This window comes from Primulina eburnea, chromosome 10, assembly GCF_022965805.1.
Source record: "Primulina eburnea isolate SZY01 chromosome 10, ASM2296580v1, whole genome shotgun sequence".
Lineage (NCBI taxonomy): Eukaryota > Viridiplantae > Streptophyta > Magnoliopsida > Lamiales > Gesneriaceae > Primulina > Primulina eburnea.
This window is the reverse complement of record NC_133110.1, coordinates 11,540,233-11,557,483: the sequence shown is the minus strand read 5'-3', so window position 1 is coordinate 11,557,483 and position 17,251 is coordinate 11,540,233. Positions and strand designations below refer to the sequence as shown.

Genomic DNA, 17,251 nt, shown 5'->3' with positions numbered 1-17,251 from the left:
TCTTAAACCGTCGCTAAATAGCGACAGTTTGGCATATACCGTCGCCGATCTAGATCGGCGACGGTATTTTCATAACTGTGGCGGATCTAGATCGGCGACGGTTGATGGATAACTGTCGCTATTATTGCGACAATTAGCTTGAACCGTCGCTATATATAGAATCATAGCGACGGTTTATGCCCAAACAGTCGCATTCTAGCGACAGGTTTTCATAAACCGTCGCTATATTGCGACGGTTTTGATAAACCGTTGCTCTAGTAGCGACGGTTTGGCAAATACCGTGGCCGATTAAGATCGGCGACGGTTTGTTAATAACCGTCGCGGATCTAGAAGGATTACTTTTGGCGTTCCGGAAGAATGTTTGTTTTATTTTTATCTTTTGTTTATTATTCGTCTTTGTGTATTTGAGTAACACTGTTGGATTTATCCATATGCGAAGTGGAAAAAGTAGGAGTCGCTGGTACTATTTCTGATATCCCTGGGACCCGCGAGCGGCCCTTCTTTAATCAACGACCGAGGCACACGCGTTGCGTGTGACATGAATATATTGAGCTAATATATTAAAAATTCATGATATTACAACAACATGATACCGAAATATTTTGTACGTGAATCATGAAAAGCAATTGATTGCGAAACTTAAATAAATCTGCCAAACTCAATTTGTTACCTTACATGATATAAGTTTTGATCATAAAAATAATATTATTTTAAAGTCGTAAGTGAAATAACGATAAACTTCAACGTAAAAAAAGTAAACAAATAGTCAAATGATTTTTCAAAAGATATCATAATGTCATCGAACTAAAATTTATTGAATTTAAAACCTCAAATTTGTCTCCTAAATTCAGCTAACAAATTGAACAAAAACAATTAAAATTGTATTTATCTTTACACATTGTATGCATAAGTAGAACTCTATCTGTTCTAGTGTATTAATAGTTATGCTTGAGGTAATCTAACGAAGAACCTCAAATAACACTTTCTATTCCTATTTCGTGGAGCAACACAACCACCTATCTTGTAGAGTTTAACACAACCAAAGGAAAAAAAAGAATAATTTTTATACACTAAACATGAGGAAAAAGATTTGAAAATTGTAGTTTGAAATTTTATTTCTTGAAGAAATTACAGAATAAAGAAATATGTAAGGCAAACACCTACTCTAAAGTCCATTATTACCTAATAAAAGATTTCAAATGCATTGATCCGGAGTTTTCTTTTGGTTATTTGTGAAAACTTATCAATCTTCCATGTATACTTTCCATATAACTCCGAAGGTTTTGGTCCTGGAGCGTAAGACAATAACAATAACAAACTCATGACAACGAAAAATATATCACATGTGACATTAGGATAAATACTTGAAGCGTACTACAATGCAAAAAAAATTTCTGACTTATTACACATAATTGCACCTGACAAAAAAGCCATCTTGACCCAGGTATGCTAAGTATAAAACAACACTTGATAATTAATACATGCAAACCTAGAGGTATTCACTCTCAATTTTATTTATAATAAAATAATATTTTCATATCTTAATCCAATGTTTCTTGTACATATCCTCTAACCTCCTTCAGATCATGTAATACCTACATCCACACATGACAATATCGAACTTCTAAATCTCAGAAAGGCATAAATCCCCATCCTCATTAGGAGAAAAGATAAGCAGATTATAACATGACTATCAAAACACATGCTCCGGATAGGAACTCGGAAGGATCATAACCAACAGAATTGGTGAAGGAAAAATATAAATTGAATCAATGACGTTTATTAAAACTGATTTGATATAATCAATGCCCACTAATACCAATGGAGAAAGAGATAAATCAATATCCACAATAATGAAATCCAACTGAACATGAGAAAGCTTGTAGCTCGAAAAGTTTAAGCGTCAAAACTGAAATTTTATTCATATTTGGGAGCCAGATCCTTTACTCTCCCCATATTATACAGTAATAAAAATAAGCATCATAATCATTCACACATTTTCCAAAAAGGATGCACAGGATTGAGCTAATGAAAAAAAATCAAAGTATATGACCTGCAGTTACATGTAAGAACCACCAAATCATCAAATCTGTCCATTGCTTTCAGAAACCTACTCCACAAAAAAAAAACAAAAAGGATGAGAGTGCCGAGACCACAAATAAAATCAATAAACAATGAATTTTTCCCAAATTAATCAAGTAGGTTTCTCACATAGCACTTGTAGTCCACGCCACATCTTGAACAATGTCTAAAGCAGCATGTAATATGAATTGGTGTAGATGAGCAGCATCCTCTTTCTCCAGATCTCAAAATTATCAGAATAAATCATATTGTGTGATGCCATAATGGTGAAAATGATTTTTTTTTAAAAAAAATCTAAAATTGATGGGGTATTGAAAAGAATCATACTTTGGGAACTGTACCAACCTCAGCTTCGTAAATGGGGATATCATTTTTGTTTACTATCATGAAGCACGCAGTACTTGCCATCAATTTCTTCCTCTTCTTCTTTGTCTTTTATGAATTTAGCTTCTCTGTAGTGTAAACATACTAATGAGTGGCCAGCAAACATGAGCATCGCGAGTAATTTTTATATAATTATGCCCTGATATATATAGACATCTCTAATTTGCTATTTTATAATAGTGGAGAATAATAGAATAAGCTTAGTTTCGTAACATAAATCCAACATTTACACATATATCTTAAATAATTTCAATTTTAAAAGATATAAAGCAACATAATAAATCATAGACGATAAACTTATTTAATGTTAAAAACAAACCAGATGAAGATGGGGGCGAGTAGATCTGATCCATTGAATTGAGTATGTCACTTCTACAAATAACTTGTTTGCAACCAGTATCATTCAGCTTTTGAGAAAAAAACACAAAGTTAAAACCATCAAAAAAATTAAACTTAAACCAACAAATAGAAAATCATAAATAATCTGTTTGTCCATTAGACACTAACCAAATACTTTTTAAAATTGATTCAATAAATATAGAAATTGTAATATCCATGCCAAAAATGGTTATTTGGGAGAGATAAGATAGAGGATGAGAAATAGATAAACATGGATAGAGATAAAAGCATGGATATAAAACAGGGATAGAGATAAATTGAATTTTTTAGCATCCCCCAAATTCTAACATTGAAACATATATCATGTATTTAACGATTATTGTAAATTTTTGTACATAATGTATTTTTTAAAAATTCACAATAAAGAGAGTTGACTTACTTACATTTTATCTTTCTCTATTAGGTAGCAATACCTCTTTGAAAACCACGTTTCTTGTGAATACACCATATTGACGCTCTAAATTCCCGTCTTTTACCAAGATTTTTGTAGAATTTTGTGAGACTCCTCTTGAAAGTGCCACATATAGTTGATCGTGGCTGAACACGTGGTTACGCAAAAATATGCCAATATTTGAGATTGTTTGACCTTGTGCTTTGTTTATTGTCAAAGCAACACTAAGCCTTATGGGAAACTGTCGACGTGTCAACTCAAATGGTAATCCAGAATTATCTTCACTTTTCAAGGGCATTCTATGTAGAAAGAATCTGGTACCCTTGCGAGGACCTGTTGTGATCTCAGCATCTACAAAATTTCTACCAAGACTGCGACATATTAATCTTGTTCCATTGCATAGACCAAGTTCAGGCGCAACATTTCTCAAGAGCATGACAGGACTTCCTACTTTCAATTTGATTTTATGCGGTGGCAAACCACTTGGATTAAGGGAATTCAAAAATTCTTCTTGAAAAAGGTTGTGATTGTCGTCTTCTACACTATCCCAAGAGGTATACTCTTTTTCCTCTCCAAGAAACTTGAGAATCAGCATTTGATTAATATTGTCCACATCAACATTTTTTGGTGTGATGATTGCTCTATCAACCATATAGTTTTCATCGTTAACATGATTTAGCATATTAGGAAAAACAGAATCAATCAAAACCTGAATTGATTGTTCACCTTCCCATGGTATGATAATTGAATCTGGTAATTTTATGAAATCACGATTTACAGTATGTTGCAATCCATCACCGACGCGCAAGAGAAATTGCGAGAACTCAATATCTTGAGCAGATCTCATATTCTGTTGAAGGTGTATTATCTTTACGCAATTCCAAAATGTTGACCTTGAAATACTTGCAGCAATTTGTTCTGCCTTTGACCCTCGTTTAACAACCGGTAACACTTGTCGAAAATCACCACCAAAAACCATTGTCTTTCCTCCAAATTCTATTTGATTTTCCATAATATCTTGGAAACTCTTACTGACAGATTCAAAAGCATAGCGATTTGCCATTGGAGCCTCGTCCCATACTATAACTGATGCACGCCTTATTAGATCTGCAAGTTCTGTCTGTTTTTTTATTTTGCAAAGTGTTGATGCGGTTGGTCTAAGTGGAATTTGAAAACGTGAATGTGCAGTTCTTTCACCTGGCAATAATGTCACAGCTATTCCAGATGTTGCTACCGCAATTATTATTTTACCCATTTGTCTTAAATGTGCCAACATTGAGCGGTATAGAAAAGTCCTACCAGTGCCTCCAGGACCATCAATGAAGAAACGTTTTGATTGGTTATGCATAATACTTTCTATGATGGTGTCAAACGCAATCTTCTGTTGAGCATTCAAACGTTCAATAGATCTCAAATCATCATCAGAAATATGATAAAAAAGCTCATCCTCAATTATTCTTGGCAGTGGTGCGTCTTCTAAAAACTCAGCACTTATTGATGGCAAATCAAAATCACCAAGTTTCATTTTGTACTGATGCAACAACCTTCGTATCTCAAGCAATAACTTATTGATGATTAAGTTACTTGATGAAATTTCTCTGCCATAATCTTCACACATGCTAGGATGGAACTCATCCCAGAGTTCTCGACTTATTGTTGGTTGACAGAACACCAGTATGGATACAAATAACCTTCTCAATGAGGATGACATTCTAACAGAGCGTGCTTCTTGTAGACATTGTATTACATAATCATCTTGTTTGAGAAGTCCTCTCATTTGAGCAGACTCCTTAAACGTTGAATATGTTATCCCATTCACAGTCATCAGATATTCAAAAGATGTTGGGCCCCTGACATGATTTAAAAGGATACGAAGATAAAACCTCTCACCTTCAGATGGCGACGCAACATATACTCTTCCAACCACTTTATTGTTGCTTCTTCGACGAACCCATTTTTTTCCAGATTTTATCCATGTGTAATATTGTGGAAATTCTCGATATAAATACTTTCCAGTCAAGTCAGGATCACAATTTATTTTGAAAAATTCTGTAAGCATAGTCTTCGAGTTGTCATCATCTACAAGTAGATCGCTTACGCGTTGTTGGGGGTCAAAATAAATCAAATGTTGGTTTGGTGTATGTTGGGAACGAAATTCCGGCGTTTGACAAACTGATTACAGCAACTGAATTGGACTAACTGATTGACGTAACTGAACACGTCATCAGTCAACTGATCGCCTCAACTAAAGTCTACTCCATCGACAACTGATCTTTACCAGCTGATCTCTCAGCTGTACACGTCATCAGTTGAAAGCGACAACCGACAAATAGTACAGCCACCTGTGAACTGGTAGTGGCTCGCCGCATTTCAGAAATGAACAGTGTACTATTGTCAGGATATATCGACGTGGCAAATCAACGGTTAGAATATTCAAATATCTTTAATGTTACCGTTGAAAGGGAAGCCTATAAATAGTCGAAGGCAGCAGCTAAAGAACATCACTCGCATTCTCAGTTATCTTACTTGCTGTTACGCTGCAAAAATATCCGCTCACACTCAGAAATCAAGCTCACGCTTATCAGTTTTATCAGTAGTATTCAAGACTATGTTCTAGAGCTTTCATAGCACTTTGTAATCGTTTGATATATTTTCTAAGTTGTGCTAAGATCAGTTACGATCTGTTAAAAGTGTTGTATACTAAGAGTTTCAGTATTGGCAAAGTGATAAGTCCAAACTGAAGTGGGTCAGTACACTGTTTTGTATTTGATCAAAGTCTTTTAGTGAATATCCTATCTTCGTGATAAAAGAGGTGACGTAGGAGTTATTCAAGTCTCCGAACATCCAGAAACAAACTGTGCTATTATTACTTTCAGTTATCATTTTCAGTTAGATACTCTATCTTTCAGTCAGTTAGTTTTCCGCAATTGTTTAGTCAGTTTAACTGATTGTTATTGACCGACGGGATATACAGATTCAGTTTGTAACATAACTGAAATCAGTTTATCGAAGAATATTTTAAATTGAGCAGTGTTTATTCAACCCCCCCTTCTAAACACTCTTCACCCGATTCACCGATCCTTTCAAGTGGTATCAGAGCGAGTCATATCCTTTCAAAGATTATCTACACTCTAAGTGCTCACTATGTCTTCATTCAACAAGATTCTCATGTTCTACAGAGAAGATTTCGACGATTGGAAGATCAGGATGCAGGCTCATCTGTCTGCACAGGATGATGACATGTGGTACGTTATAACTGACGGACCCATGAAGATCTTGAAAGCCAATACAGCAATTGCAATCACAGATGGGGCACCGAACCGTATTGAAAAGCCCAGAGATGAGTGGACTGCTGAAGACAAGAGAAAAGCAAATCTGGATAATGTAGCAAAAGACATATTGTACAAAACACTGGACAAAGTGACGTTCAGTAAGATCAAGATGTGCAAGACGGCTAAAGAGATTTGGGAGAAACTAATCCAACTTTGCGAAGGCAATGAACAAACCAAAGAGAACAAGCTATCTGTTGCAGTACAGAAGTTCGACAACATCAGAATGAAAGTTGGAGAAACAATGCATGAATACGATGAAAGAACCAGATGCATCATAAATGAACTGAATGCACTTGGAAAAGTGTATACCAATAAAGAAGTGACATTAAAGGTTATCAGAGGTCTTCCCAAAGAATGGGATGTAAAAACCATGGCTATGAGGGAGTCTAAAGATCTGAACAAAGTGGAACTCCATGATCTATTCGCTGACTTAAAAGCATATGAGTTTGAACTGCAAACTCGAGAAGGAGAACCACCTACCCCAGCAGCAACTACTGCTTTAGCTGTTGTAAGATCAGAACCAACTGGTTCAGTTGAGAAAGGTGCAGATCAACTAAGCAATGACGCAATGTCATTGTTCATCAGGAAATTCGGAAGATTCATGAGGAAAAATCAAGGAAACTTTCAGAAGCAATACCAAAGAAATAATTCTAGAGAAGAGTCCAATGCATGCTACAACTGTGGCAAACCTGGTCATTTTATTGCTGACTGTCCCAAACCTAAGAAGGACAGTCAAGTGTCAACTGAAAGAAAGAAAAAAGTGTATGAGCATAAGAGGAGATCTAAGGATGATAAGAAGTCTTACAGAAAGAAGCATGAGGTACTCCTGGCAGAGGATAGCAAAGCCAAGTGGGCAGAGACCGACAGCAAAGAGTCAGAACCAGAAACATCTTGCAGCTCTAGTGAAGATGAGGAAAAAATAAAGTGCTTAATGGCTGATGACACAGACGATCAGTCAAGCAGCCAACAGGTATTTGACTTCAGCTCAACTGATTTCACAAGGGAAGAACTTATTACAACTCTTCATGACATGGTTAGTGAATATCAAAAGCTTGCCTTATCATTTGAAAAGGCCAGAGTAGAGCAAAATGATCCTATTGACAACAAGACAACAACTGATATATCAGTTGAAATGTTGAGTCTAAAAAGGGAGATTGCCGAACTCAATACTGAAAAGAGCAAGAATCAATTAATGATTCAAAAGTTAATGCTTGAAAATTCAAAGCAAACTGAGCTCATTCAAGCTTGGAATAAATCATCCGTTGCATTGACTGAGATACAGAACTCTCAGAAATCATTTACTGATAAAACTGGATTAGGGTTCAGTAACCAGGATGAAACACCTTCCAAAGATATTCAACCAAAACTGAATATGGACAAAGGGAAATATATTCACTTTGTCAAATCAGTTATGGTACAAGAACAAGCAGAGCCAAGAAAACTGATTGAACAGCCGACTCATAATATGAGCAAGGGCAAAAGATGTGGTATTGGTTATAGCCCAAAAGTCGTGACTGACTCACGAAGTCAGCCACCAAAAATTTTCAGCAAAAACTATTCAAAAGGCTATTCCAACTACTATAACAGCAAATCAGTTCAGAAAAGATATTGGCTGAACAATCAGTCGAAAAAGGGCAAATCACATGTTGTATCCCCTGCACACCATACACCACACACACACAGACCGGAAAGACAATTTGGAATACATCAACTGGACGGTCAGTCAGACTGATCCAAGTTTGGATTCCTAAAGGACTAATCAACTTCGGACCCAAATAGAAAAAGGGTACCACAATCTTATCTTGTGTTTGACTGCAGGTAACAGGTACAAGCACTGGATCTATATGGTATTTGGACAGTGGATGTTCACGACACATGACAGGAGATTCAAATTTATTATCTCAACTGACCAAGTACACTGGACCAAACATCAGCTTTGGAGATAACTCTAAAGGTAAAACTGTGGGTAAGGGTAAGCTTATCCATGGTAACTTCACCATTAATGATATTTTATTAGTTGAGAATCTCAAGTATAATCTGATCTGTATCAGTCAGTTATGCGATAGTGGATTCTCAGTTCAGTTTGACAAACATTCTTGTTCAGTCAGAAACTCAACTGAAGAGATCATCCTAACTGGAAAAAGGTGTGGAAACACTTACAAAGTCAGTTGGAATGATCAACCTTATGCACCAGTATGTTTTATTGTTTCAAAATCTTCTAAAAACTGGTTGTGGCATAAGAGATTAAATCACCTCAACTTCAAATCTATTGCTTATTTGAGTAACCACGATCTTGTTACTGGATTGCCCAAAATAGATTTTATCAAAGACAAAATTTGCTCAGCATGTCAGTTTGGTAAGCAAATCAAATCCTCTTTTAAGAACAAGGGTTGTAAATCTTCCTCCCGATGCTTAGAACTGCTACACATGGATCTATTTGGTCCTATACCAGTCATGAGCTTAGGGGGAATGAAATACACCTTGGTGGTTGTAGACGATTTTTCAAGATTCACTTGGGTTATATTTCTCAAGTCCAAAGACCAAACTGCTGCTCAACTGATTAAGCTTTTCAAAAGATTATTAAATGAAAAATCAGTTGGAATTGATAGAATCAGATCCGATCGAGGAACTGAATTTATCAATCAAACTCTTTCAAATTATTTAGAGAATACAGGAATCAAGCATGAGCTCTCAGCAGCCAGAACTCCTCAGCAAAATGGTGTAGCTGAAAGGAGAAATCGGACCCTTAAAGAGGCTGCTAGAACGATGCTTGCTGATTCTTCTATCTCTCAAAGGTTTTGGGCAGAGGCAGTGAACACTGCGTGTTATACTCAAAACAGATCAATGATTAATAAGAATCATATGAAAACACCTTATGAGATCTGGCATGGAAAGAAAAGTGTGGTTTCTTACTTCAAAATATTCGGTTGCAGATGTTTTATACTTGTCAATGGTAAAACCCATTTAACAGCTTTTGACGCTAAATCTGCAGAGGGAATATTTCTTGGGTATTCTTCAGTTAGTAGAGCTTATAGAGTCTTCAACAAAAATACCTTGAATGTTGAGGAATCTATTCATGTTGTGTTTGATGAATCTACACTAACGTTTAAGCCAACTGATACAGTTGAGCTAGCTGATAGATTTACAGATATAAGCTTGGATGATGATGAAGAAGATGCTCATCTAAATCAAAACAATCTCCAATCACCTGAACCTGAAATATTGGATCAATCAGCTGAGTTGGAAGCAAATCCTGACATTCAGTTAGTGGAGCATACAAATGAGAATCAGTTGCCAACTGAACTAGCTCCAACTGAAACTGCAGATATTCAGTTACCTACTGAGGATATTGCTATTACAGAAGAAACAAATGCTGAACTCAGATGGAAGAAATCACATCCTCCAGAACTGGTGATAGGTAATCCATCTGATCCGGTAAGAACAAGAAATCAAATGCTTAACTTGTTTATTCATTCAGCTTTTGTATCTCAACTGGAGCCAAAGAAGACTGATGAAGCTCTTGCTGATCCTAACTGGATAAATGCAATGCAAGAAGAGCTAAATCAGTTTACCCATAACAATGTCTGGAACCTAGTTCCAAGACCAACTTCTAAAACTGTGATAGGTACAAAGTGGGTATACATGAATAAACTGAACGAAGATGGTTCAGTTGTGCGCAACAAAGCAAGGATGGTAGCACAAGGTTATAGGCAGGAAGAAAGAATTGATTACGACGAGACATATGCACCAGTTGCAAGACTGGAGGCAATCAGAATATTCCTTGCCTATGCCTCTTTCAAAAATTTCAAAGTCTTTCAAATGGACGTAAAGAGTGCATTTCTGAACGGCCAGTTGCAGGAAGAAGTTTACGTTGAACAACCTCCAGGTTTTGTAAATCATCACCTTCCTGATCATGTCTATCATTTGAACAAAGCTTTATACGGTCTCAAACAAGCTCCAAGAGCTTGGTATGAAACTCTTTCAAAATTTCTAACTGACCATGACTTTTCTGTCGGATCAGTTGATAAAACATTGTTCAAATTCTCCAAGAATGATCATATTTTACTTGTTCAAATTTATGTTGACGATATTATTTTTGGGTCAACTAACCCCAAACTATGCGAGAAGTTTTCCAAGTTAATGCAGGAAAAATTCGAGATGAGCATGATGGGTGAGCTGACATTCTTCCTTGGTCTTCAAGTGAAACAACTGGATTCAGGAACATTTATCAGTCAAACCAAGTACACAAAGGAATTGCTGAAGAAATTTGGCATGGAATCATGTTCAGCTGCAAGCACCCCCATGAACTCATCAGCTAAATTAGACACTGATCAAGGGAGAATATCAGTTGAGACGACACTCTACAGAGGTTTAATAGGTTCATTATTGTACCTAACTGCAAGTCGTCCTGATATTGTGTTTGCTGTATGCATGTGTGCAAGATTCCAAGCTAATCCTAAGCAGTCACATTTTTCTGCTGCCAAACGTATCTTGAAATATCTTAAAGGCACGCAAAATGTTGGTTTATGGTACTCTAAAGACTCAGCGTTCAATTTAGTTGGCTATTCAGATGCAGACTATGCAGGATGCAAGCTTGATCGAAAAAGCACAAGTGGATCATATCAGTTTCTAGGAGACAGACTGATATCTTGGTTCAGTAAGAAGCAAACATCCATAGCAACTTCTACAAATGAAGCAGAATACCTTGCTGCTGGAAGCTGCTGTGCCCAACTGCTCTGGATTCAGCAACAACTGAAAGATTATGGTGTTGATGCAAAGGAATCGCCAATATTCTGTGACAACACGAGTACAATCGCTATTACGTATAATCCAGTTCTTCACTCCAGGACTAAGCATATAGATGTCAGACATCACTTCATCAGAGACCATGCTTTAAAGAAGAACATTAGATTGGAATACGTATCAATTGAACATCAAGCGGCTGACATCTTCACCAAACCACTGGCTGAGACTAAGTTTTCTCACTTTCGCAATATACTTGGATTAACTGATTTATCTTAATTAATGATTTTTGCTCGTAACTTGTTTATAAGCTTTATTGCTGTCTTACTGAATATTTAAGTGAGTTGCTTATTCTTATGAGTTCTTAACTGATATCAGTTAGTGTTTTTTTGTCGTTCTTGTGTTTATATCTCATATAGATCATTGCAAGCAGAAATAAAAGAACAACGACGATAAAACATAACAAATATTTTTATTTAGGAAGAGGAGAGGAGCCGGTTACAATTTTCATATTTTTTCCTCCACAGCAATTATCCACATACTCATCCATCCAGCTAGTGCTGAGGAAGAGGTTTTGCAGAAATTGTGGAAGGCAGCGATGCGGCGGAGGATCTCCAGCTCCTTCAGAAGAAAGAGCTTATAGAGATGACCTTCCTTAAAAAGGTCCACCCCCGCAGGAACCTCTAGGAGCTCCCGCACCTCTCGTAGTTGGGCCTTCCGCTTGAAAGTGGAGACCCGCCCAGAGTAATACAGGAACTCCAGCTCCTGTTGAACAACAACTGTATCCTGAAGCTGAGCTTTCTTTCGCTCATATTGATGAAGTGATTCAAGCTGTGGTGGAGGAATCCCACATTAGTGAACCCGTTTCTGACAAAGTTGATCACTCTGCTGATCAAACCAATCCAGAGGTCACTATTCCTTCAGAAGAAATTGTTCAACCAGATCAATCTGCTGATCAGGTCATACCAACTGATGTGCCAGATGACTCAATCGATCATTCCTTAGAGGCATCAGTTCAGGTTTTGTCACCATCGACTGAACAGAATCCTTCCTCACCACCTCGGGATCAAGAAGTAATCCCTGCTGCTGATATTTCAGTTAGAAATGCTGCTGAAACAATTTCAACTGATCAAGCCTTGATCGTTTCTGAACCTACTACAAGTGAACCAAGCACTTCTCGTCAATCCAATCCTCCATCTTCAGCAGATTTTGATCTCATTTTTGAAGAAGTCCAACATATGCAGGACAATATGAGTCAAATAATTTTTGCCATTTCCAAGATTCAAAATACGCAATTATCGCACAGTCTGAAGTTGGACGATAATCAGGAGTCTTTAAAAATGCTGAAGGATATCCAATCTGCTGTTACCGCTCTTTCTTTTGCAGTTGGTGATATTCAGAAAAATAGAGGTATCATGTCCAGTCTGACTGCCACTCAAGAATTAATTACCAAACGGGTCGACAGTGTGGAGTCGCTTGTGTCTCGGAAAATTGAACTACTGCAAGTCACAATGTCTACTGATATTGAATACATGTCATCCTCTGTCACGCTCCTTTCTTCTGACGTTCGCAAGCTATCTGACCAGATGGAGCGGTTTGACAAAAAGGGGGAAGAGATCTAAGAGATCTTAGAACATCAGAAGAAATAATAAGAGCAGTATCTATTGTATCTATTTGAAGAAATGAGAATTCAGTTGATTATTCGACATCTTATTTTATCTACTGAGAATTCTATCTAGTGTCTCTTTCTATTGTTTTGTCAAACACCATAAAGGGGGAAATTGTAGGGAACGAAATTCCGGCGTTTGACAAAAGTTTGACCAACTGATTACAGCAACTGAATTGGACTAACTGATTGACGTAACTGAACACGTCATCAGTCAAATGATCGCCTCAACTAAAGTCTACTCCATCGACAACTGATCTTTACTAGCTGATCTCTCAATTGTACACGTCATCAGTTGAAAGCGACAACCGACAAATAGTACAGCCACCTGTGAACTGGTAGTGGCTCGCCGCATTTCAGAAATGAACAGTGTACTATTGTCAGGATATATCGACGTGGCAAATCAAAGGTTAGAATATTCAAATATCTTTAATGTTATCGTTGAAAGGGAAGCCTATAAATAGTCGAAGGCAGCATCTAAAGAACATCACTCGCATTCTCAGTTATCTTACTTGCTGTTACGCTGCAAAAATATCCGCTCACACTCAGAAATCAAGCTCACGCTTATCAGTTTTATCAGTAGTATTCAAGACTACGTTCTAGAGCTTTCATAGCACTTTGTAATCGTTTGATATATTTTCTAAGTTGTGCTAAGTTCAGTTACGATCTTTTAAAAGTGTTGTATACTAAAAGTTTCAGTATTGGAAAAGTGATAAGTCCAAACTGAAGTGGGTCAGTACACTGTTTTGTATTTAATCAAAGTCTTTTAGTGAATATCCTATATATCTTCGTGATAGAAGGGGTGACGTATGAGTTATTCAAGTCTCCGAACATCCAGAAACAAACTGTGCCATTATTACTTTCAGTTATCATTTTCAGTTAGATACTCTATCTTCCAGTCAGTTAGTTTTCCGCAACTGTTTAGTCAGTTTAACTGATTGTTATTGACCGACGGGATATATAGATTCAGTTTGTAACAGAACTGAAATCAGTTTGTCGAAGAATATTTTAAATTGAGCAGTGTTTATACAACCACCCCTTCTAAACACTCTTCACCCGATTCACCGATCCTTTCAGTGTATGTAGTTGTAACCTAATGACTGAAGGATACATCCTACTAAACTCAAATGAGAAAATTCGCCACAATGCTTCAGGCGCACAAATCCACCTTCCATCCACGTACTGTTGGATTTCATCACAATTTTGTCCATTTCGCAGCTCTAGTGCGACCCGATCAGGACCTTTATGGATGTACTTGTATATGTACTTGACACACTTAATCCCTCCACATACTTCAACATTAATATGAAAATCATACTTTAATAAAAGCCAGGGATTGTACGGGACAACCCAACCGTTATCAATGAAAACATCGTCATTGTTGGGAATTGATACTTGGCCACCTTCACGTCTTCGATACAAAGGGTATGAATCATTTCCTCGAGATGTGTATTCCACAAATGGTTTCGGAAAGTTCTTCTTGCATTTACCATTTACCATGCATGGACAATTAGGATTCATCGATCCACAGGGCCCATGTATCATATGGTGGACAACTGCTTTGTGTAAGTTGGGTTCTTCTGTTTGTAAAGGTATTTCAGCACGCACAATTGAGTCAAAGTGGTCGGGAGTACACAACTTGTCATTATTTTCAAATATGACCAACATATGAACATGAGGAAGCCCTCTTTTCTGATACTCAATGACGTATGAATAAGAGCGGACCTTACCTGTAGAACCCGTAAATCAGTCTACGTATAAGTCATGCATAATTCTAGATTTTTAAATTTAATTTAACTTCATTGCATGATTATTTTAAATGCATTTCTTTGAAGTTAATTATTTTATTAGTTCAGTTCAGTAGTTGATTTTTTTAGCATTTCAGTTATTTCAGTGAGGCCGGACTGGAGATGGAGTATTGAGATAAGTTAAAAAAAAAACTTATTTAAGAAGTGGTAATTTAGCATGTTATTTCATTAAATTATGTTTTTAATTATTTTATGTAATTTATACATAATTAATGCATGATGGAATTTAGTTCATGAAATTTTAAAAGTTCGTGCATTAAGATTTTTAAGTTGCGTTTCACGTTCGAACGAGGATCGGAGACCGGAGAATTTTCAGAAAAATTATTTTTATTACATGATTTATTTTTATAAATTAAGGTAAAGCATGTTTAAGTGTATTTTACAAAAATGGGAATTTTTGGGTATTTTTACCCGCAAGATTTTATTTTTAATCGGTACTCAAATTTTATCGAATCGGGGGACTTTTTAAGGGTTCGATTAATCATTTCAAAATATTTTCAACTCGAAATATTTTTCGTTAGTGAGTTTGAGCTTAATGAACTTACTTTTGAGTTTATAGGTCTTAATTATCTTTTTAATCTTTTAATTAAACAATTTAAGCTCATAAACTAATTTGTTAACTACTTAATTAATCCTTAAATATCATTTATCCTACACCTACTGATTCCAAGTAGTCGACACCTCCTCAGCAGCAAACACACCCAGGTTTTCATCTTAAAGATTTAGGCCCCATCGGTTTCCTTCCCACCCTTGAAAGAAAAGTCCGTCTCGTGTGTTTGTCCATCAATTAAGATCATCACATGGCATCATTTTAATTCTTCTCTCACAGCCGACAACCACTCTCCCCTTCAACTTTATTGTGGGATTTCAGCATTCTTCAGCTGAGAAGGTTTCGGTTTCCTCTTGTTCTTTCTAAAGAAATTCATCCGGGTTCCCTCGCACCGTTCTTGATCTTCAAAATCATCAGGCACGCCATGTACTTTTATTTCTGCATCATTTACGCCATAATACATGCTGATATGTGTGCCATTCATGCTGTTTCTGTAGAACCCGGAATTTAGACTGCGTACAAGCCATGCATAATTCTATTATTTTAAAATTTAATTGACTTCAGTGCATGTTTATTTTAATGCATTTCTTTGAAGTTAATTATTTTATTATTTCAGTTCAGTAGTTTGAATTTTAGCATTTCAGCTATTTCAGCGAGGCCGGACCGGAGTTGGAGTTTAGAAATATTTAAGATTAGGTGCTGGAAAAAACAGCAGCTTTATATATGTTGTTTAGGCTTGGTTTAGGAGTTCATTAAGATCTTAAAGATGACCCTTAATGACTGGACATGGGAGGATATGAGTGGACCGAAACATTTAAGAAGTGGGAGAGGTGTTGAGAAATAATTGTACAAGAGAGGGGGCCGAGAGTTTATTGAGGAAAATGATGTTCTAGCAATTTCCAGGTTGGCCGAGAGATTTATGGTGAGTAGTGGGTGCTGGCCGAAATATTAAGGATTTAGAGGACCTAATTTTAAGTAGTAAATGGTTTAGATTGAGTTGTTTAATTATGGTTCAAGTTGGGAAAATTATGGCCAAGTTCCGATTTTAACTCGAGTTTACGTCTAAGAATACTTTTAAATATGTTTTGGGACAATTTTAGGAGTTTGGTAAGTTTTGGATCAAAATAATGAGTTTTGGAATTATTCGGAATTTGATCGCCGAGCGAAACGCTAATTAAAGAATTAATTGAAACGCCTAGATTTAAGCTTAATAAATTATGGGAAATTATATTTAAGCTAAAATAATTATTAGAAGTCTAATTTTTAATTTGGGAATTTTATGCTAAGGTTTGGTTTAATTCGGGATTTAAAATGCATTAATATGTTGTATTTAAAGATTTATTTAAAAGTTATAGATTTAAGCCAAATAAAAATATGGGAGAATTCATGTAGGCTTAAATAATTATTTGGGACATGGTAGAGTCAATGAAATTTAGAAAATTTCAAAAAGGTGAAATTTTACGTCTAGGGGCAAAATGGTAATTTTGCACTCGGAGTGAGATTTTAGTCCTAGCAGCGCCCTGAGCACGAATCATATTATTTTTAAATGTTCATGCATCACGTTTATGATTTTTACGCTATTATAATAATTATGGTGCATGCTTAATTTAAAGGAATTAAGTGAGGAAAAGAAGAGCACTCCGTCTCCGCCGCGCCGCGTCGTTATTTCGTTTGTTTTCTGTCAAAACAAACCAAGGCATGTATATACTTTTTCTAAACCTCAATCAAGTCATATAGGTATTTTTAAATATCGCAAGTACATGATTTTAATTGTTCCTATTTAATTATGTTGGTTAATTATATTACGTGCATAGGAAATATTATTTTGAGATTTATGCGATATGGCTTGTGGTTCATTCACTATGCGGGAGCATTATTATACGGTCGCCACGTGAC

At 36.3% G+C, this 17,251-nt stretch overlaps 1 protein-coding gene across 4 annotated transcripts in view; it reads right to left on the bottom strand.

The window, feature by feature from the left end:
- Positions 1-1,014: 1,014 nt before the first annotated feature.
- The window catches only part of LOC140803103 (uncharacterized), a 59,034-nt gene continuing 42,797 nt past the window's right edge, over positions 1,015-17,251 (bottom strand). The window contains exons 2-6 of one of the 4 annotated variants that reach the window (XM_073158804.1): positions 2,786-2,873; positions 2,428-2,534; positions 2,212-2,297; positions 2,054-2,110; positions 1,015-1,289 (exon numbers count right to left, since the gene is read on the bottom strand). In XM_073158804.1, coding sequence (XP_073014905.1) covers positions 1,244-1,289; positions 2,054-2,110; positions 2,212-2,297; positions 2,428-2,490 — 252 coding nt within the window. In that variant the 5' untranslated portion in view covers positions 2,491-2,534; positions 2,786-2,873 and the 3' untranslated portion in view covers positions 1,015-1,243. Of the gene's footprint in view, positions 1,290-2,053; positions 2,111-2,210; positions 2,535-2,763; positions 2,874-17,251 lie in introns of those variants that run through there. The other 3 variants (XR_012111769.1, XR_012111768.1, XR_012111767.1) reach the window with 3 other exon arrangements.